The 19,355-nt window shown below is 56.7% G+C and overlaps 3 protein-coding genes across 5 annotated transcripts in view; 1 reads left to right on the top strand and 2 right to left on the bottom strand.

Moving 5' to 3' along the window:
• SPEN (spen family transcriptional repressor) overlaps nt 1–1,611 on the top strand; it is a 66,640-nt gene extending 65,029 nt beyond the window's left edge. For both annotated transcript variants that reach the window (XM_066564187.1, XM_066564186.1), the window contains one exon: nt 241–1,611. In XM_066564187.1, coding sequence (XP_066420284.1) covers nt 241–372 — 132 coding nt within the window. In that variant the 3' untranslated portion in view covers nt 373–1,611. The remainder of the gene's footprint in view (nt 1–240) is intronic.
• A 4,267-nt stretch (nt 1,612–5,878) lies between these two features.
• On the bottom strand, nt 5,879–15,969 carry ZBTB17 (zinc finger and BTB domain containing 17). The gene is made up of 16 exons (XM_066563983.1): nt 15,856–15,969; nt 14,523–14,621; nt 13,960–14,071; nt 12,111–12,317; nt 11,781–11,957; nt 11,185–11,520; nt 10,592–10,830; nt 10,358–10,500; nt 9,608–9,908; nt 8,999–9,086; nt 8,434–8,550; nt 8,238–8,358; nt 7,930–8,060; nt 7,640–7,855; nt 6,506–6,595; nt 5,879–6,257 (listed from the first exon to the last, which is right to left on the bottom strand). Exons 2-16 carry the CDS (start codon nt 14,526–14,528, stop codon nt 5,980–5,982), a joined length of 2,562 nt encoding a protein of 853 aa, XP_066420080.1. The 5' UTR covers nt 14,529–14,621; nt 15,856–15,969; the 3' UTR covers nt 5,879–5,979.
• A 1,865-nt stretch (nt 15,970–17,834) lies between these two features.
• HSPB7 (heat shock protein family B (small) member 7) lies at nt 17,835–19,014 on the bottom strand. 2 transcript variants are annotated; one of them, XM_066563984.1, is made up of 3 exons: nt 18,778–19,014; nt 18,557–18,693; nt 17,835–18,338 (listed from the first exon to the last, which is right to left on the bottom strand). In XM_066563984.1, the coding sequence occupies exons 1-3, from the start codon at nt 18,830–18,832 to the stop codon at nt 18,153–18,155; spliced, it is 378 nt and encodes a 125-aa protein (XP_066420081.1). In that variant the 5' UTR covers nt 18,833–19,014; the 3' UTR covers nt 17,835–18,152. The 2 variants fall into 2 exon arrangements, with proteins under 2 accessions (XP_066420081.1, XP_066420082.1); XM_066563985.1 differs by having other exon boundaries at nt 18,557–18,690.
• Between the last annotated feature and the right edge of the window lie 341 nt (nt 19,015–19,355).

Genomic DNA, 19,355 nt, shown 5'->3' with positions numbered 1-19,355 from the left:
CAGAATGAGCCCAGCACTCTGAGCAACCACTGAGATTATAATTAATGGGAATTTTTCTGCCTTTCCCAGCCAAGTCAGCCTGTGGTGTGGAAAAACTCCCCATCTGGGAAACAAAACCCATGGCTTCTCTCTTATACCCGATTTAGGATGCTTTAAGCTCCTAGAACTCACTGAAATGTCTCATTTTTAAACCTCTGTGGGCGTGGGTTGTCTCTGATCTGTGGTTTTCCCTCCCTGCAGCCTGCCTACGTTCTGCAGATCTTCCCACCCTGCGAGTTCTCGGAAAGCCACCTGTCCCGCCTGGCCCCCGACCTCCTCGCCAGCATCTCCAACATCTCTCCTCACCTGATGATTGTCATCGCGTCGGTATGAGCTGTTTACCAGTTACTGACTTTTTATTATTTTAATTTTAATTTTTTTTAATTTTTCCAAGGCCCTGCAGCAAAAAAAAAAAAACAAAAAAAACAAACAACTACAAGTACAACAAACAAAATCCCACAAAAAAAACCACACAAAAAAATTAATTTTAAAATAAAACTAATTCAGAAGAAGGAGAGAAGGTTATGAAACAAGAAATATGCTGCCAGAAACCAGCCTCCTGCCCGACTGGCCTCGATCAAACCTTGGATGTTTACATGTTGCTTTAGCTTATGGACAACTGATGCACTCAGCAGGTGGACTGGGCTTGGGTTCCCATGCCTCCTTTTTGGGGAAAAAAACACACAAAAAAGAAAAAAAAAAGAAAAAAAAAAAGAGAAAAGGATGGCTTATTTTTTTTAACAAAAAAAAAAGGAAAAAAATAAAAAAGAACCTGAACTGCCTTTGCACTAAATTAGTGACTCGGACTTTGCACAGTTGGAGACGCTGTGACGTTCTGGATGTCTTGACACACATTGACCGCGCCGTGGACGTTCCGCAGGGACTCTGCTGAGATTTGTGGGTCAAGGAGCATTTCACAGTCATTTTTTATTTTATTGGTTGTTTCGTTGGGTTTTTTGTTGGTTTTTTTTTTTTCCTTCTTTTGGGGTTGTTTATTTTTTGGGGGGGGTTATTTTTTCCGGATGTGAACCTTCCTCTTCCTCCACCTGCCCCTGCTGCAGCCGTCTTCTCTTCATCTGGGATGTACAGTTTACACTGAAAAACAAGAGAATACAAAACAAACAACAAAACAAAAGGGAGAGCTTTTTTCCTTCCTGGTGGGATATGCAGAACTCAGTGGGTGTGTGTATATATAAATATATATATAATATATATAAATATATATAATACTGACTTTAAAAAAAAAATCAAATCCCCACAACATACATTTTTTTTTAATCTGTGCCAAAAATGTGTTTTCAGAGAAAAAAAATCTTATTTTCATACTCAGACTTTGTATTGTCACTCATTTGTAAGTGCGCTTCATTTAAACATCCCCTCGTCTCATCAGCTGTGGAAGTGTTATACACTTGTACAAAGACTCTGCCCCGGCCCCCCTCGCCTCCCCTAACACTTAATTAATTTATGGAACTTGGTTTTTTTTGGTTTATTTTTGGTTTATTTTTTTTTCTCAGCGCAGTTTTGTTTTGTGTGTCCATTGGATTACGAACTTTATTAAAAAATACAAAACACGTCGGCGCCCCGACCTCGTCCCTCGGCGTGGGGAGGGGGAGCGGGGAAGGGGAGTTTGGGGCTGCCAGGGAGGGGTCACTCACCTCTCCCTCAAAAACGACCAGGAAAAAAGGTTCATTTCACACCAATTCCTCTTGATTTTCCCTCCTGTCTCATAAATACTTGTGAAAACTGAAATCACAGGGTTTGCCCCCACTTTTAATCTCACCACGCACCAACTCCTCGCTGAAAATTATCCCTGGATTGCTGATAATCATCATACATGGAAATGTAAGAGCCAGACTTGATGTTTTTCACTGCTTTTCCACCCAAATCCCTGCCAGGTGCAAGTGGGAAGCCTAATCAAGGCTGGTGTAAATGGGTTAAAATCAAGCAGGTGTGGTAAAAAAGGAGATTTAGGACAGAATTTGGGGGCTGGCCTCCAAAACCAGGGGAAACCCTCCCCCTGCACCCCCAGGCTGAGGGTGGGGGTGGAACTGAGCCTGTTTTGGGGTAAAACCAGGACAAAAAGGGGCTGCTGGTGCCCCAGGATGGAGCTGGGTGTGGGGAGCCAGGCCAGGACACCCCACAGCGACCCCCAGGTCCCACTGGGGGGGTCAGGATGGGACCTTGGACTCCCCCCTTTTCCCCAGGGAGATGGACAGACCCCAGACACAGATGGGGCTTGGACAGACGGACACAAGGATTACCGGGCAGAGGGAAAGGGTCTGACCCTGCTGGTTTCTGAGTGGTGCCTTTGAGGTAAAAAGGGGCATTTTTGGGGTGTTGTGCAAGGGCTGGGGGGGCTGGAGGGAACTGTCCGTGTGTCCAGGTGTCCGTGCAATGTCCATCCACACAGCTGGGCCTGGCCCTGCCCGTCCATCCAGGCCCATCCCCTTCACCCACCCATGGATCTGTCATGGACAGAACAGGGGAGCGTCCAGCTGGACACACGGACATTGGACATCCAGATGGACACACAGGCTTGGACTGACGGACAGACAGAGGGATGAATAGATGGACGGACATCCAAATGGACAAATGTGTTTCCTTCTAGACAGTTGGACAAACACCTGCCCAGCCAGACACCTTCCTCCTCCACCCATGAGCATCAATGCCCCAAAAATGCACTTTTCACCCCAAGTCCCTCTCCAAAAAGCAGCGATTTCACACCCCTGCCCCGCCCCCCTCACACCCCCCTCACACCCCTGCCCCGCCCCCACAGCCCCGTGGCCGTCTGTCCGGGCCCATCCCGGTGTCCATCTCCAGCCTCTGGGCATGGGGGAGGCTCCGGCTCCAAACCCGGGGACAGTGGGAACGGGGCGGGGGCGGGGCGGGGGCGGGGCGGGGGTGTGAGGGGGGCGGGGCGGGGGTGTGAAATCGCTGCTTTTTGGAGCGGGGCTTGGGGTGAAAAGTGCATTTTTGGGGCATTTATGCTCATGGATGGAGGGGGGAATGTGTCTAGATGGGCAGGTGTCCGTCTGTCTGTACAATGTCTGTGTGTTCAGATGGACAGACAATGTCCAACTGTCCATCTGGATCTATATGTCCACCCGTCCAGCTGGACACACAATGTCCATGTGTCCGGCTGGACATACAGAGTCCGTGTGCCCGGCTCCATGTACAGTGTCCAGATGGACAGACAGCTGGACGGACAGCTGGACACACGCATGGTTGTGGGGATGGATGGACATGGAGCTGGACAGACCAACAGGAGCACGCTCAGCTGGGAATGGGCATGGTGGAGCTGCCAGAACAGGGGAGTGTCCAGCTGGACAGAGGGACATTGTATGTACAGCTGGACAGGTGGACATTGTACGAGCAATTGGCCATTGTACATCCAGTTGGACACACGGACAGTGTACATACAAGTTGGACAGTTGGACATTTGGACATTGTTCGTCCATCTGGACACACAGACATTGTACGTCCATCTGGACAGTTGGCCAAACACCTGCTGAACCGGTCACCTCCTTCCAACCCATGAGCATCAATGCCCCAAAAATGCACTTTTCACCCCAAGGCTCCTCTCCAAAAAGCAGCGATTTCGCACCCCTGCCCCGCCCCCCTCACACCCCCCTCACACCCCTGCCCCGCCCCCACAGCCCCGTGTCCGTCTGTCCGGGCCCATCCCTGTGTCCATCTCCAGCCTCTGGGCATGGGGGAGGCTCCGGCTCCAAGCCCGGGGACAGTGGGAACGGGGCGGGGGCGGGGCGGGGGCGGGGCGGGGGTGTGAGGGGGGCGGGGCGGGGGTGTGAAATCGCTGCTTTTTGGAGAGGGGCTTGGGGACAAAAAGTGCATTTTTGGGGCATTGATGCTCATGGATGGAGGGCGGAATGTGTCTGGATGAGCAGGTGTCTGTCCAGCTGGACATAAAAATGGCCTTGTGTCCAACTGGACGTACAGTGTCCAGATGGATGGACAGATGAACGGACAGCTGGACACACGCATGGCTGTGGGGATGGATGGACATGGAGCTGGACAGACCAACAGGAGCACGCTCAGCTGGGAATGGGCATGGTGGAGCTGCCAGATGGACGGAAGAACAGGGGAGTGTCCAGCTGGACAGACGGACAGTGAACGTCCAGTTGGACAGATGGACATTGTACGTCCAGTTGGACAGATGGACAGTGAACGTCCACTTGGACAGATGGACAGTGAATGTCCAGTTGGACAGACGGACAGTGAACGTCCACTTGGACAGACGGACAGTGAACATCCAGTTGGACAGACGGACAGTGAACGTCCAGTTGGACAGATGGACAGTGAACATCCAGTTGGACAGATGGACAGTGAACGTCCACTTGGACAGACGGACAGTGAACATCCAGTTGGACAGATGGACAGTGAACGTCCACTTGGACAGATGGACAGTGACTGTCCAGTTGGACAGACACCTTCTCCCTCCACCCATGAGCATAAATGCCTCAAAAATGCACTTTTCACCCCAAGCCCCGCTCCAAAAAGCAGCGATTTCACACCCCCGCCCCGCCCCCCTCACACCCCCGCCCCGCCCCCGCCCCGCCCCCGCCCCGTTCCCACTGTCCCCGGGCTTGGAGCCGGAGCCTCCCCCATGCCCAGAGGCTGGAGATGGACACAGGGATGGGCCCGGACAGACGGACACGGGGCTGTGGGGGCGGGGCAGGGGTGTGAGGGGGGTGTGAGGGGGGCGGGGCAGGGGTGTGAAATCGCTGCTTTTTGGAGAGGGACTTGGGGTGAAAAGTGCATTTTTGGGGCATTGATGCTCATGGGTGGAGGAGGAAGGTGTCTGGCTGGGCAGGTGTCTGTCTGTGTGTACAACGTCCGTATGTCCAGCTATATGTACCACTGTCTTTCCAACTGGACTTGAAATGGTCCCTCTGGCTGTGAATGTAGCCAGCCATGTGCCCATCCACAGCAGTGTCCGTGTGTCCAGCTGCACATGTCCCTGTCTCTGTCTGCCTGTCAATCCATCCCTCTGTCCATCTGTCCATCTGTCCAGCCATTTCCAGTGAAGGTCCAGCACCAACAGCCCTGTCCATGTGTCCGGCTGGACAGCCCAGTCCTGAATCCTCCAACCCCCCCCAGGCTGGGGAGCAGGGATGAGGACAGATGGACACATGGATGGACAGACACATGTCCAGGTGTCCAACTGGATGTGAAACCGTGTCTGGTCCGAAGGTGTCCATGTGTCTCTGCCACTGTCCAGCCTTCCATGGAGCTTTCCCTGTGTCCAGCTGGCCCTGCAGCCGTCCCTGTGTCCGTCTGTCCCAGCTGCACCCACCCCTGTCATTGTGTCTGTGTGTCTCCCTTCCCTGCATGCCCTGGGGAGCTGGGGGCTCTGAGGGCACAGAGCAGGGGGGGAGTGTCCAGCTGGACACACGGACAGGGGCAGCTCCAGGGCCTGGGGTCCCTTGTGGGTGTTCCCAGCTGAGCCCCAGACCCCGGGTGGGGCAGGACAGGCTCCCACCCCCCACCTCCATCAGCAGCACCAATTTTCTTCTTTTTACCCCCAAACAGGGGCAGCTCCCTGCCTCCACACCCCTCCCTCAGTGGGGGTCAGCATGGGAGAGTCTTTTGGGGCTTTACCCCAAAAATCCCCATCGGCTGTTCTGGGTGGGGTTGGAAACCTTAACCCACCGTTTTTATCCTTTATCATCTCATCTGTCCCTGCTCTCCATCTACATCACACTCTCAGCAGTAACTGGAGTATTGCAGTGTCCCCCACTGGGCTCCAGCTCTGCAGGAACCCCAAAACATCCCCTGGTGGGGGGGGTGAACCCGCAGCTCCCTCCCCGAGCAGCAACCCTTACAAAATACTGCATTTTATTCCATCTCTTTCCTTCCAGAAATACACTTTTTACACCATTTCCGAGCTGTCTCTTAAATAAAGGCTGGGCGGGGGCGGGGTCACTCGGGGGCCGGGGGCGGCCCCTCGGCCGGGGGGGCCGGGGCAGCGGCCGGGGGCGGCTCGGGGCCGTCGCGGGGGCGGAACAGGAGCTCGCCGGCGGGGATGACCTGCTCTGCCGGCCAGCCCGCCGCGCCGTAGGGCTGGTAGAAGTCGGGCTCCGCCTGGAACATGACGAGCGCCTGGGCCGTGTGGATGCGCACGTGCTGTGCCAGGCTGCTGGCGTCCAGGAACTTCTCCCCGCAGGAATCGCAGGCGTAAAGGATCTGCGTGTTGGGGTCTGCCGGGGGAGAGAGAAACACACACACACCCAAATGGGCGAGGCTCGGGGGTGCTGGGAGGGTGGAGGAAACAGATTTGTAGAAAATTCTACAAATCTGCATTCAAATTCCACAGGATGGGAGCTGCCGGCCCGTGCCGGTATTCCCAGAGGTGCTGGGGTGGTGGGATGGGAGGAGCCAGCCCCGTATTTCCAGTGATTCAGGGGTGGTGGGATGGGAGGAGCCAGCCCGGTATTCCCGGTCTCACCTGCCTCCTGCACCTGCTTCACCGCTTTGGTGATCTCAGCTTTAAGTGCTTCGGTCTCATCCGCCGTCACCGCGGCTGCCACGGGCACCACTGCAGAACAGGGGGGACAGGGACATTAGGGGGGACAGGGACATTAGGGGGGACAGGGACATCGGGGGGGCCTGGCTGGGCAGGAATTCCCCTCTGGCCATGGCTCCTGCCCAGTGCTGAGGTTGGGAGCGGCTCCATTGGGATGTGAGGCTGCCCAGACTCGGGTGCTGCCCCCTTGGATAAATCTCCAGAGCCTTTGGGGGCTCCAGGACCTCCAAGCTGCACCCCATGGAAAAGCCTCAAACTGCCCCCCTGCAAATGAATTTCCCTTTTGGGGTGACCCTTGGGCCCCTCGAACTGCACCTCATGGATGAATCTCCCTTCCAGGACTGCCCCAAGGCAGCCAAGCTGCTCCCCAGGGTTAAGCTTCCCCTCTGGAAGGGCTCCAGGGATCCCCTAGGCTGCCCCTCACAGAAAAATCTCATTTTCAGGGTGTCTCTTGGAACCCTAAGCTGCTCCTTGGAGATCCAGCCCCCTTTTAGGACAGGCCTGGGATGCCCAAGCTGCATCCCATGGACAAGTTTCCCTTTTATGCTGGCTCCTGGGAGATGCCACCTCTAGAGTGCCACCTCTTTATGGAGGTGGCAACATCTCTATAAATTAACCTCATCTTTGTGACAGTTCCAGGGGACCTCCAACTGCCCCCCACAGATAAGTTTTCCTTTTGGGGTGGCTCATGGAACACCCAAGCTCCTCTCCAGGGACAAAATCTCCCTTTTGGGATGGCATCTGGGACCTCCAAGCTGCCCCCAATGGATAAACCTCTTTTTCAGGACACCTCCAAGACCCCCAAGCTGCATTCCCATGGGTAAATTTCCCTTTTGGGAAGCCACCTGAGTCCCCTAAGGTGAACCCCCATAAATGAATCTCCCTCTGGGGACAACCCTGGGACGAGCCAGCTGCTCCCTATGGATAAGGTTCCATTTCAGGACAACACCAGGACCTCCCAGCTGTAACCCCCCTCTAACCTTCCCCTCTGGATGGCTCCCAAGCTGCCCCCCAGGGATGAACTCCCTCTGGGACCCCCATGGGCCCCTCGCTCACCCGTGAGCTGCGTGACAGCGGTGGCAGCCAGCGCCTCGGTGGCCAATGTCACCATGTCATCGGACGCCACCGTGACGATGTTGACCTCGTCGCCCTCCTCGGGCTCCAGGATTTTGATGCCAGCCTTGCCCTGGTGCACGGTCTTCACGTGGGAGCGCAGGTTGTCCACGCGGTTGAAGCCACGCCCGCACTTGTCACACAGGAAGGGCTTCTCCCCTGGGAGAGGACAGGGAACGGGTGGGTGAGGGGGCGATGCCGGGGGGCGGTGCAGGGCTCTGGGAGGTACCCACCTGTGTGGATGATGATGTGCTTGGACAGGTCACCCACGTTGACAAAGGCTTTGTTGCAGACGGTGCATTTGTGGGGCCGGATGTTGTCGTGGTGACGGATGTGGTTGGCCAGCTGGCTCGACTGGACGAACCTTGGGGAATGAGACCATGGTAACCACAACCCTGGTATCGCCCTGGCACCTCCACCCTCCCTCCAGAGAATGGCATCTGGCTGGGAACAGCAAGTGGAGGTGCCCCCTGATATTCCAGCAGCAGCAAAGTGGTGGAATACTGGAATATCTGCCGGCATTCCCAAGGGGAATCCTCACCTCTTCCCACAGCGCTCGCACACGTAGGGCTTCTCCCCGGTGTGCTGGCGCACGTGGGCGATGAGGGAGCTCGCCTGGGTGAAGGCCTTCCCGCAGATCAAGCACTGGCACGGCTTCTCTCCTGGGGAAGCACAGGAGAAGGTGGGTGGGGAGCACGAGGGGCAGGAGAACCCTGGGGGCAGGAGCGGGTCCGTACCGGTGTGGATGCGGACGTGGCGCTGCAGCGCACCGGGGTCGGCGAACTGGCGCTGGCAGTGCACGCACACGTACGGCTTCTCCCCGCTGTGGATCCGCAGGTGCCGCTTCAGGTTACCTGGGAGCAGGGCAGATTGAAGGACACCAGATCCTCCTCCCCCTTCCCAGAGCCCCAGAAGCTCCCTCGGAAAGGCCTGGTGCTGTTCAGGGAGCAGGGATCGAGGGAAGTTGGCTGCACCCTGCCTGGGATTGGGCAGTAACGTGGAAGTGGAGACAGCTAGGACAAGCACCCAGTGTTTGAGGAGATCAAAAGACTCCACTGGGATCACTCCAACCCTCTGGCTCTGCAGCAGGCTGAGAGCAGAAGGGAGGAGACATCCCCATCTCCCTTCCAGGGTGTGGCTCCATGGGGAAAACCAGGAATTCATGCAGCACAACCACGGCACCATAAAGCCGGGATTAAATCCTTCCTCTGGCTCTGATCCAGCCCTGGAATACTCCCTGCTCCCCCCAGACCATCTAAGTCCCATTATTCAGCTCCTCAGCCCCTCTCTCCCCTGTGTTACCTGACGTGGTGAACTGCTTCCCGCACTCCCGGCACTTCAGGGGCCCATCTGCGATGTGGATCTTCAGGTGAGCCTTCAAATTCCCCACCTGGGGATGGAGCACGGGATGGAGAGAGCCCCAAACCACCTCATCTCCCTTCAGAGCAACCCAAATCCCCGTGGATCCCTTTTGGAGAGGCCTCTAGGACCTCCAAGCTTCACCCCATGGATAAACCACTGCTTCCAAGCTCCAAGACCCCTAAGCTGCATCCCATGGATAATCCACCCTTTCTGCTCTGCGACCCCCAAATACACCTCATGGATACACCACTATCCCAGGACAGCTCTGAGACCCCCAAACTGCATCTCATGGATAATCCACCCTTTCAGGACTACTCTGGGACCCCTAAATACATCTCATGGATACACCACCATCCCAGGACCACTGTGAATACTCCAAACTGCATCTCATGGATAATCCACCCCTTCAGGACTACTCTGGGACCCCTAAATACACCTCATGGATACACCACCATCCCAGGACCACTCTGGGAACTCCAAACTGCATCCCATGGACGAATCTCCCTTTCCGAGACCACGCTGGCCCAGCTTCCCCGCTCCCCAGCACACCTGGTTGAACTTCTTGTCGCAGTGGGGACACTTGTGCTCCTTGTCGGTGTCATGGGTCTCCAGGTGGCGCATCTTGGAGGTGGGGTCGGAGAAGGAGCGCCCGCAGTAGTCGCACTGGTAGGGCTTCTCCCCGCTGTGCACCAGCTGGTGCCGCTTCAGGTTGCCCGAGGTGGTGAAGAGCTTGCCGCAGTCCTCGCAGCGGTAGCGGGCCTCGCCCGTGTGCCGCTTCTTGTGCAGGTTCAGCAGGCTGATGAGCCGGTAGCTCTTCCCGCACTCCTCGCAGCCGTACGGCTTCAGCGGGCTGGCATGGGGGGCAATGTCACACCCAGCACCGGGGTCTCACTGCCCCCAGTGTGAGTGTCACTTCCAGCCAGACCCAAGAATCACAGAATGCTTGGGTTGGGAGGGACCTCCAAGCTCATCTTGTTCCACCAGACCCCACATGCCATTAGACCAGGTTGTTCCAAGCCCCATCCAACCCTGAACACTTCCAGGCATGGGAGTCCATGAAACAACACAAATTTGGACAATGCTCCCAGACACAAGATGGGATTCTGATGGTGTCTGTGCAGGGCCAGGAGTTGGACTTGATCCCTGTGGATCTCTTCCAGCTCAGGACTACTCTGTGACAGAGGCAAAAAACCAAATCTCCACCCAGTTATCCCAACACACCAGTGGATTTCCAAAGGATTCGACCATTCTCAGCAAACCTCACATTTTTCAGGTGTCTTTCCCTGGCTCCACCCATACCTGTGTGTCTTCTCGTGGGCCTTGCAGGCGGCCGGGTCGGAGAAGGCCTTGTTGCACTCCCTGCACGAGAAGGGCTTCTCTCCGGTGTGGATCCGGATGTGCCGCTTGAAGTTCCCGGTGTGGGTGAACTCCTTCCCGCAGTCCTAGGGATGGAGGGACAGGCACTGTCACCCTGCTGTCCCCAAGGCACCCGGTGGCACCCGGAGCTCTGCCCAGGAGCCCGGCTGGCCTCACCTCACACTTGTGTGTGACGGAGCCGTAGGCCTTGGACTCGGTGCGGTCGCTGTAGGTGCCGGAGCGCAGCAGCCGCGGCTCCCCTGAGTTCTCCTGCCCGGAATCTGCGCTTCCCGACTCGTTATCCTCAGCATTTTCCCCATTCTCCAGCTGGGGAGGCTCCTCCTTGGGGATTTTACCCTCATCTTCCTCCTCCACTATCATCTCCCCCTCTTCCTCTTTCCTTTCCAGCTTCATCTCTGCAGGACGGTAGAAAATGGGGGTGCTCAAATTTGGGAGTGGCAGCAGAGGCACAAATCCACCTGTATTTCCTAACCTAAGGAGACTGGGATTAGGCATCCTCTGTCCCCAGAGAAATCACAGAAACATCTGGAAGGGAAGTGAAAGCTCATCCATCATCACCTTTGCCTGTAATCACTTTGAATTTGCAGGTGATTAGCCCTAAATTCCCAAAGCCTGTGCAGGCAGAGAATTTTCCAAATCTCCTCACTATGCTCCAGAACAACTGCTCCCAGAGGACCCATGCCTCACAGAACTCACACTCACACAATGAATTCCACAGATAAGGAGGGCTCAAGCCCTGCCCAGCTCACCTGCGAGGCTGCCGCTGCCCACGGCGCTCTCCGACGGCTGCGGGAGCCCGGGAACGTCGGCCTTGGGATCCTCCCGGATGGCAGCGCCCGTCCCTGAGAGCGCTGCAGTGTCAGGACAGGGCGTGCTGGGGGTGACAGCAGGAGCCAGGCTGTCACCCCTCGCTGGCTCCCCTTCCTGGCCAGCCGGCTGCTCCGCAGGCACCTCAGGCTGAGCCGCGGCCTCCGGCTTCTCCTCCTTCCCCTCGCTGTCAGGAGCGGCTGCTTTGGCTTTGTCAGACTCCCCCAGAGCTTCTGCCACCACCGATGTCTTGACATCAGCTGGGACCTTGTCGGCTTCTGCGAGGGAACAGGAGAAGCCATCCAGCTGCTGCTGCCAGCAGGATTCCCAAATCCCACCAAATTCACAGAAGCAGCAATTTTGCAACTGCTGGTGCTGCCCAAGAGGATCAAACCCCATCCAGGTGTACCAGATGCACCCAGGAACTGCATTTGCAAGGTGGCCAAGGAGCATAAGTGGATAAATTTTGGACTGCATGAAGCACAAGTAGGTAAATCTTGACTTTGCCTGGGTGAGGGGAAGCCAGGAGGGTACGTACCGATCTCGGGGGGTTGCTGGGGATTTTCTGGGGGCACAGAGAGAGATTTGAGTGCGTTGCAAGCACTGACGATCTCCTGCATCTGCAGGAAACCTGCCACGGCCAGCACATCCTCCACGTTGTCAGGGCTCAGGCTCAGCTTAGCCGTGTACATGAACTCCAGAACCTGGCCCAGGCCTGCAGGAGAGGTCACACAACCAGAAATGAGCCCTCATCCCCCCATTCCTTTATTCTGACACACTCAACATAACAAGCTCCCTCGAAGCCTGAGCACAGAACTGTGTTGTTTGAGGAGCTGGGAGGGATCCTGGACATAAACCCCAGGCCTACCTGCAGCATTGCTGATGTCCAGGTGCACCACATCCTTCTGGTCCACAAAGAGCATGCGGAAGTAGTCGCTGCAGGCGGCCAGCACGGCCTTGTGGGCCTTGAAGTCGATGCCATCCACCACGAAGGTGCAGTCGCAGAGCAGCCCCAGCTGCCGCTGCTGGTTCAGCTGCTCCAGCACCTGCTGGCTGTGCTGCGGGAAATCCATGGCTGTGGGAGGGAAAAAACACCAAGGGCTGGGGGTGAGGTGTGTGGTGAAACCTCTGAAGGGGTCGTGGAGGAGGAGAGATCACAAAACATAAGCTCGCTGCACAAAAAGTTGAATTTCAGCTCCTCTCCTGGCTAAATCCAACCCCAAACCCTCTCCTAGAACAGCCACAACTCCAGCACAGGGCTAGAAGGAGTTGAGGGAACAGCCACGATGGTTTTAGCAACCATGACAATGTTCAGAACACAGCTGTTGCTCCTCAGCTGGCCCAAGCAGCGAGCAGGAACCTTGTCACCTCTGCAGACCCGAGTGCCATCGTCCCTCCTCTGTGTCACAGCTCCTGCCAAGGCCACAGCATGGGAGTGTTCATCCAAACCTTCCAGCTCCTGCACTTTCAGCTGCTCATGTCACGATAAGGAGGAATTTTTATATTTTATTCTGTCTTTGGAGGGAGTTCTCCACGCCTGGAGCACAGCTCTGCCTAAGGAATGCTGCAAATTGCTGGAAACATGGCAAAACCCCAATTTTCCAGCAGGTCCTTGTCAGCAAAGTGCCACACTGTGGATTTTCTCCTGAGCTGCATCCGCAGGGTGAATGAAGGGCTTTCACTTGGCTTTGTCTTCCAACAATGATTCCGGTGCTGAAGGGATTGTTTCAAGGGATTAGCAAGGAGTGGGGAGAAAGAAAACAGGGACTATCCAGTTATTGTTCATGCAGGAAGTCCCCAAAGCTCTGGATGCTGGAGCAGGAAGGTCACAGCTGGGCAAACACTCCTGGATTCCAGGCTCGGTGTCTCTGAAAGTTTCCAGCCCATGGAAGTTGTTTTTCCACTTCATCACCTCTTAAATCAGGAGTTTCCAGTCAGGAAGAAGGGAAAGGTTTGGATCCACAACACCAGGACTTCCAGCTCCTGCTCCTTCCAGCAATCAGTGGTCAGAGGGAGCCTCCTCCTGTCAGCTGTGGGTGCCAGCAACACTCAGGGAAGGATCTCCCTCCCAGGGATTCACTCAGCTTCCACAGGCATCCCCTTCCAGCGTGGATGAGAGGCCAGGACCTCTCTGACAGTGTTGGCTCACACACAGAGAGAGGAAGTTCCACTCCATTCTGTCGTTGCACTGAACTCCCTGCCCTGGCTTTCCCCCAGCCCTCCAAACTCGCCCAGCCTGTCCCAAAATACATCCCTGACAGCCAGAAAAAACCAGTACTTGGGTCAAGATACTGCACAGCATGGCCCAGTGTGGTTTGCAAAGCTCTGGAGAAAAGGGGGAGCATTTTCCCTGCAGGGTAAACAAGGCTGTGTTCTGTGCTTGCAGACCTGAGGAATCCTGACAGTTCCATGCACTAAAAGGGTATTTTGGGGAATTTGTGGGAGGCATTTAGCATCTGAACGATGATTTTTAATGTTCCAGGATTGGACTTGTCTCAGCTTTGCTCCCCAGCTTTGAGAAGGAAGTAAAAATCCAGGAAACTCAACTCTTCCCCAAAAAACCTTCCAGTTTTCTGTGGTCTCCCCTGTAATGTCACATGCTCTCTATACCCACACCCAGCAGCCAATGTCACCTTTACCCACTAAAACCCCTGACTCTGAGGTTTAACAATCCCAAACACCTGGCCCCAACCCCCAGGAGTGGTGCCCGAGCTCACCCTTGTGCTGCAGGGAGCAGAGATACCCAGAGGATCGAGGGCCAGAGGGTTGAGTCTCTCCTGCAGAGATTTCCCCTTTCCAGGTGTTGAGGTCAGTCTCTACACAGCCATCCTGGGAAAAATGGGATGGAAAAACTCAATTTTAAACCTCCAGTCTTGGGTGCTGAAGGTGCAAAATCCCTGATGCAGGACTGGGCATTCTCTGATTTCCCCTCAGAGGAGACAGTTCCCCTCCTGACCTCTCCCCGACGAGGTTATTGAGTCTCTCATTATCCAATTAATCCTGCAGAAGTTCATTATGAGCCCACCCACACCCTCCACACAGATAAATACAGCAGCTGCAGTCCCAGGGAGCTTCCCACGCCAGCTCTGCTAAGCACTCTCGCTAATTAGCAGCATTACCTCTCCCCTTCCCTGCCACATGAATATCTACCTTTTAAAAACCCCCAAACCTCCCTGACTTGTTAAAAACAGTGAGTTAAACACTGCTTTTCCAGGCTGTCACCACCCAGCCATCCATGCTGGGAGGATGAAAGGGAAGAGGGGGTTTGTTTCCTACCCACCATCATCTCCCGCCTCGTGCGTCAGCTCGGGGAACAGCGCGGCCCCAACCCTCGCTGCCTCTGCCCACAGGGCTCTGTCCTCATTTCCAGCAACGGATCCTGCAAGGGTTTTCATGAAAAAAGTCAAGTCTGGAGCTGATCTGAGCAGAGCAGCTCCACAGCACAATAATAATACGGATCATGGAACAGGGAAGGGCTGCAGAGCTTGTGGTCGGAAGCGGAAGGCGAGCTGTGAGAGGGGAAATGATCACAAAGAGGAAAAAAATGTGGTGAAAAGGAAAAAAAATGAGAAAGACACGAGGAGAGGGACATCCTGGACCTCCCCACAGGGAACAGACATCCTGAGGACACCTTGGTTATTTGGATTTCAGGCTTATGAATGTGCTGGCGCTGCTCTGGAAACTAAGACATCACCTGAGCCTGAGATCTGCCCTGAAACCCCTCCTGTGCCTGCAGCACCAGGGATGACCAGCCCTTGTCTCCTCGGGGAAAAACACCCTTTGGAATGCTGGCTGAGTGCTGGAATCTCGGGAGAAGCCTCTGATGCAGAAACAAAACTAAGGAAACGCGGCTGGTCCAGGAAATGTGTCACCCGTGCTGGCCCGCAGAGGGCACGGACAGCCACGAGGGGCTGTCACCTCGCCAGAACGCCAGGACGGGGAAAAATCGCGTTTTCCTTGCGGTTTCCCCGTCCCTGAGGTGCGGGGATGTGGCTGGAGCTGGCTCGGGGATGTGACCCCCAACATCACGAGGATCTTTGGGTGGCCCGAGGGGACGGTGATGCCCCAAGCCCGGGGGACACACGGGGCCCGGGGGACACACGGCTTCGTCCATGGCCTCGCCCCGAGTCACCTCACGGCTGGGGAGGGACACAGCGGACAGGGACACCTCGGGAAGGGGGTGCGACCAGGAGCCCCTCCGTGCCCTCACGACATCCAGAAGCCCCATTCCCCTCACGACAGCCCCCGCTGCCCCTCACGACAGCCACCAACCCCCATTCCCCTCACGACAAGCAGGAGCCCCCCGCTCCCCTTGCAGCAGCCAACAAGCCCTGCGATATCCGGCAGTCCCTCGTTCCTATCGCGACAAGCCCCCGTTCCCCCCACGGCGGCCGGCAGCGCCCCGTTTCCCAGGGCCCGCCAGCAAGACCGCCCCCCCCACCGCAGCCTGCCCTCAAAGAACCGGGGGCCGCGCACCGGGGTGACCCCCAAAGCGGCTCCGTTACCCCACAGGCAGCGAGCCAGGCCGCAGCCTCCTCCCCTCCCAGCGCCCGTGTCCTACTCAGCCCTCTCCCCAGCCCCTCCAGCGCTCTCCCGGGGCCCCCGTGCCGCACCTGCCATGCCGGGCCCGGCGGGGCCTCACCCGCGGCCCGCGGCCCTCACCGTGACACCGACCAGACAAAGGGCGCCGCCATCTTGGCGCCGGGCGGAAGCGGCGTCGCCCCGGCCCGCCCAGCGGCGGCGGCGTCACTGCGCATGCGCGGCGGGGCACGGTCACCTTCCCGCCCCTTCCTGCCGCAGAGGCGCCGCCATGACGGGGGGGGCGGTGCTGAGTGGCCCAGAGGGACCTTGAGGGGCCATGAGGGACAGAGGGGGGTTATGAGGGTCCTTGAGGGACCGACAGGAGCCCAGAGGATCCATGAGGGGCTGAGGGGATCCGTGAGGGGCCAAGGGAGGCCAAGCGCAGCTGTGAGGCTCGATGGTCCCAGTACCAGCTCCACTGCCGTGTTCTTTGCCAGCCGTGTTGCCAGCCACAACATCACCCCTGCTTAAACACCCCCGAGGTGGTGAATCTGCTGCTGTCCCAGTGCCTGACCACCCACCATGAGGGAATTCTTCGTATATCTAACATAAACCTCTCTTGCCACAACTTGATGCCGTTCCTCTTTTTCTGTCACTTGTTCTCTTGGCTTCATCAGTTCATCAGGGAGAAGGTTCCCTGTTGTGGGAAATAATACAACTTTCCTAACTAATTTTTAATTAGTTGTTTTAATTAATTGTGAGCAGCACCCACTTTTGGCCAGTACTGGTTAAGTTTCTACACAGACTCTTGTTACCGAGATCATTATTCACTAAAACCTTAAGTTTGTTAAAACTAACCCTGACAAGCTTCAATAAAGCGAAAAGTATTCGAAGATTGGATGGCTGAGATCTTAAATTTATGGTACTTCAAGGACATTGGAGTAACCTGAAAATACAGAGGACGTTAAGGCCTAAAAAGCTGGAGAAGATGATAAAAGCACAATAGAAATCAATAAGAGGACAGCATGCTAATTAATTAAGAGAATTATGTGACCTAGAACCAATGAACATTAATTTATTTGTTTGCTTAAAATGTATAAATAAGTGGAAAAGTTTTATATGGGCTACAAGGGTACCCTCGATCCCCTTGTCCAGAGCATTGATAAAGAGTTTAAACACGTCCCAACAAACTGCTTTTCTCCCCAGCTTTCCTGCCACGAACGAGCTGCTGTGGGGTGTGTTTGGGGCCGGCCTGAGCCTGCCCTCCGCCCTCTGCTCATCTCCCCTGTCCCAAAGCCATTCGGGCAGAAATAGGGCAGAAATAGGGCGGTTTTCCCATTTCCGTCCTCCTTTCCCCGCACCTCCCTGGGCCAGGGCCGCTAGATGGCAACCAGCGACCGCCGCTGGGCCCCGGGCTGGCTCCGGGCCGCAGCAGCCGCGTCCCCTGCCCGGGGCCCGACGGGTGCTGCCCTCCCCGGCTCCCCGAGCCTTCACCACCTCGGCCATCATCGCTTTCAGCCCTTTCTGCCGCAGGGGGATTGCCCTGGGCGCCGTGCCTGGGCCGCTGCCAGGCTGCTGGAGGCAGTCACGGGCGGAGCAGCAACACGAGCCGGGCTGTGTAGCCATAAACAGGAGCTGCTGCCCCAGCGGGCGCCTCGCTGTTGTGGGTACACACAGGGACACAGGGACAGCCAGGCCCTTCCTCCCCCAGAACGAGCGCTTGGCTTTGGGGCCGGCATCCCGGCCTTGGGGCATCCCCAGGGTGCTGGGGGACGGTGGGCGAGGGTGGGCGAGGGGAGGAGGAAGAGGAGGAGGAGGGTTTGGTGCCCTTCCAGGTGGGTCGGCAGCCGGACAGCTGAGGGAATGGCTCTGAAATAGAGCTTCAGGGAAGAAATGAGTCACCCCGGGCTGGAAATAAACAGGGCAGCGGGCGCCCGAGCGGCTCCTGGTGAGGGTTTTTGTGGGGATGGCAGAATATCCCTTACCGAGACACCCCTCGGGTCTGAACCCGCGCCCCTTTTTGAGGGTAAAGCATCAGGGAAACGTCAAAAAATGGAGAAGGCGGCAGTCGGACGTTCTCAATAATTTATCCCAAGCTCTATATACAAAGACAAGCTCTGGCAGAGGGTTGGGAAGGGAACCTGGCTCCCGGCAGGACTCTTGGCACGCTGGATCTCCCCCCTCAACACGCGCCAGCTAAAAATTGCCGGAGCTGGGACTCCCCTCCGGAATTTCTCCGGCGGGTGATGGGATGCGTTCAGCACAGGTCTGACCCCACTCTGGAGGGAGCCTTCCCATTCCCTACCCCACATCCCACTTCCTTCCCAAACCACCCATTTAATTAGCGAGGGAGGGAAAGGAGAGGGGGGGAAAGGAGCCCCCCGACCCCTCAGATCTTGATCTCAGTCCGGAAGGTTTGCTGGACGTGCTCGGAGTGTTTGGCCGGGCGGCGCTGAGCCCGGATGGTCAACATCCCATTGTCCCCCAGCGAGGACGACACGGACGTGGGGTCCACATCTTCAGGCAGCTGGCACTTGTGGGTGAAGGTGTTCATGACGGTGCCATCCGTGGCCAACTGGGAGAAATGAATGGGTGAAAAGAGGCGATTTTGGGGTGCAAACAGAATGGGGACTCATTATTCCCCATTATTAATTAACGGTGAATTAAACCCCCCTGGGGTTGTGGTCGCAGCTGTTTGGAAATTGGATGGGAGCTGGGCGGTCCCCACACCCCCAGTGAGGATTTTGGGGTCCCCCGCTTTGGGGGTGAGCAGGGAAGGGAGGGAGCACCCACCTTCTCGGCGTGTACCTCGATCTGGTTGTTGGAGGTGGTGACGATGATGTCCTCGGGCGCGAAGTCGCTGACGTCCACCGTGAATTGATAGGAGTTCCCCAGGGTCTTCACCACGCCCGTGTTACCGGGGCGAGCTGCTGGGCAGGGTTTGGAGGGGGTCACAGCCACGGCTTGCCGAGGATCCCCCCCCAAATGCCTCCCCGGGTGTGCCCCAAACTCACCTGGGAACCCCAAGGTCTCCCCGTGGGGCCGGACGAAGCTCCCGAAAAGCTCCATGGTGCCGGCGGGCGAGGATTTCACCTTCAGCCGCCGCTTGCCCCCACCTGCGACCCCCAGCTCCCGCCGGGGGGATGAGCGGAACCCCCTTCCTCGCTCTCCTCCCGGCGAAGGCGACGCCGGATCGGTTATTTCGGGATATTTCGGCTTGACGAGCTTTTTAAAGCCTCGTTAAGGCTCCCGGCCGCCTGCCAGACCTCTCGTAAAACCGGCTAAATTTAGGTCTTGCGCCGGAGACGGTGGAAATTTTTCCCCCCTCCGTTCCCCCCCCAGCTCAACGCCATGGAATGCGATGCCTATTATTAAGGAATAATCATGATAATTAATTAAAACACTTATTAAATCCTCCCCGCCGCGGGATGTACGTTGGGACTGGGAGCTGGAGGGTGGCGGAGGGGGGAGGAAACCCGGCTCGCTCCGGCCCGAGCGGGTCCGTCGGATTCGTCAAGGTCGTTTTTAATGAGCTCGTTTGCAAACTCAGTCGGGCAGCGGAGGCCGAGGCGGGAGGACGGGTCAGGGGTGC

This window comes from Molothrus aeneus, chromosome 21 (assembly GCF_037042795.1).
Source record: "Molothrus aeneus isolate 106 chromosome 21, BPBGC_Maene_1.0, whole genome shotgun sequence".
Lineage (NCBI taxonomy): Eukaryota > Metazoa > Chordata > Aves > Passeriformes > Icteridae > Molothrus > Molothrus aeneus.
This window is presented reverse-complemented; position numbering and strand designations above follow the sequence as displayed.

Excerpts from the sequence above, each read along its gene's own strand:
- ZBTB17 (XM_066563983.1), bottom strand. Across the intron at positions 11,958-12,110 it reads GGACATCAGCAATGCTGCAG|GCCTGGGCCAGGTTCTGGAG; the intron begins GTAGGCCTGGGG and ends CCTCTCCTGCAG. Across the intron at positions 8,061-8,237 it reads TGCGAGCGCTGTGGGAAGAG|GTTCGTCCAGTCGAGCCAGC; the intron begins GTGAGGATTCCC and ends TCATTCCCCAAG.
- HSPB7 (XM_066563984.1), bottom strand. The coding sequence starts at position 18,832 with ATGGAGCTTTTCGGGAGCTTCGTCCGGCCCCACGGGGAGACCTTGGGG. Across the intron at positions 18,694-18,777 it reads GGAGACCTTGGGGTTCCCAG|CAGCTCGCCCCGGTAACACG; the intron begins GTGAGTTTGGGG and ends AACCCTGCCCAG. Across the intron at positions 18,339-18,556 it reads TCGAGGTACACGCCGAGAAG|TTGGCCACGGATGGCACCGT; the intron begins GTGGGTGCTCCC and ends CATTTCTCCCAG.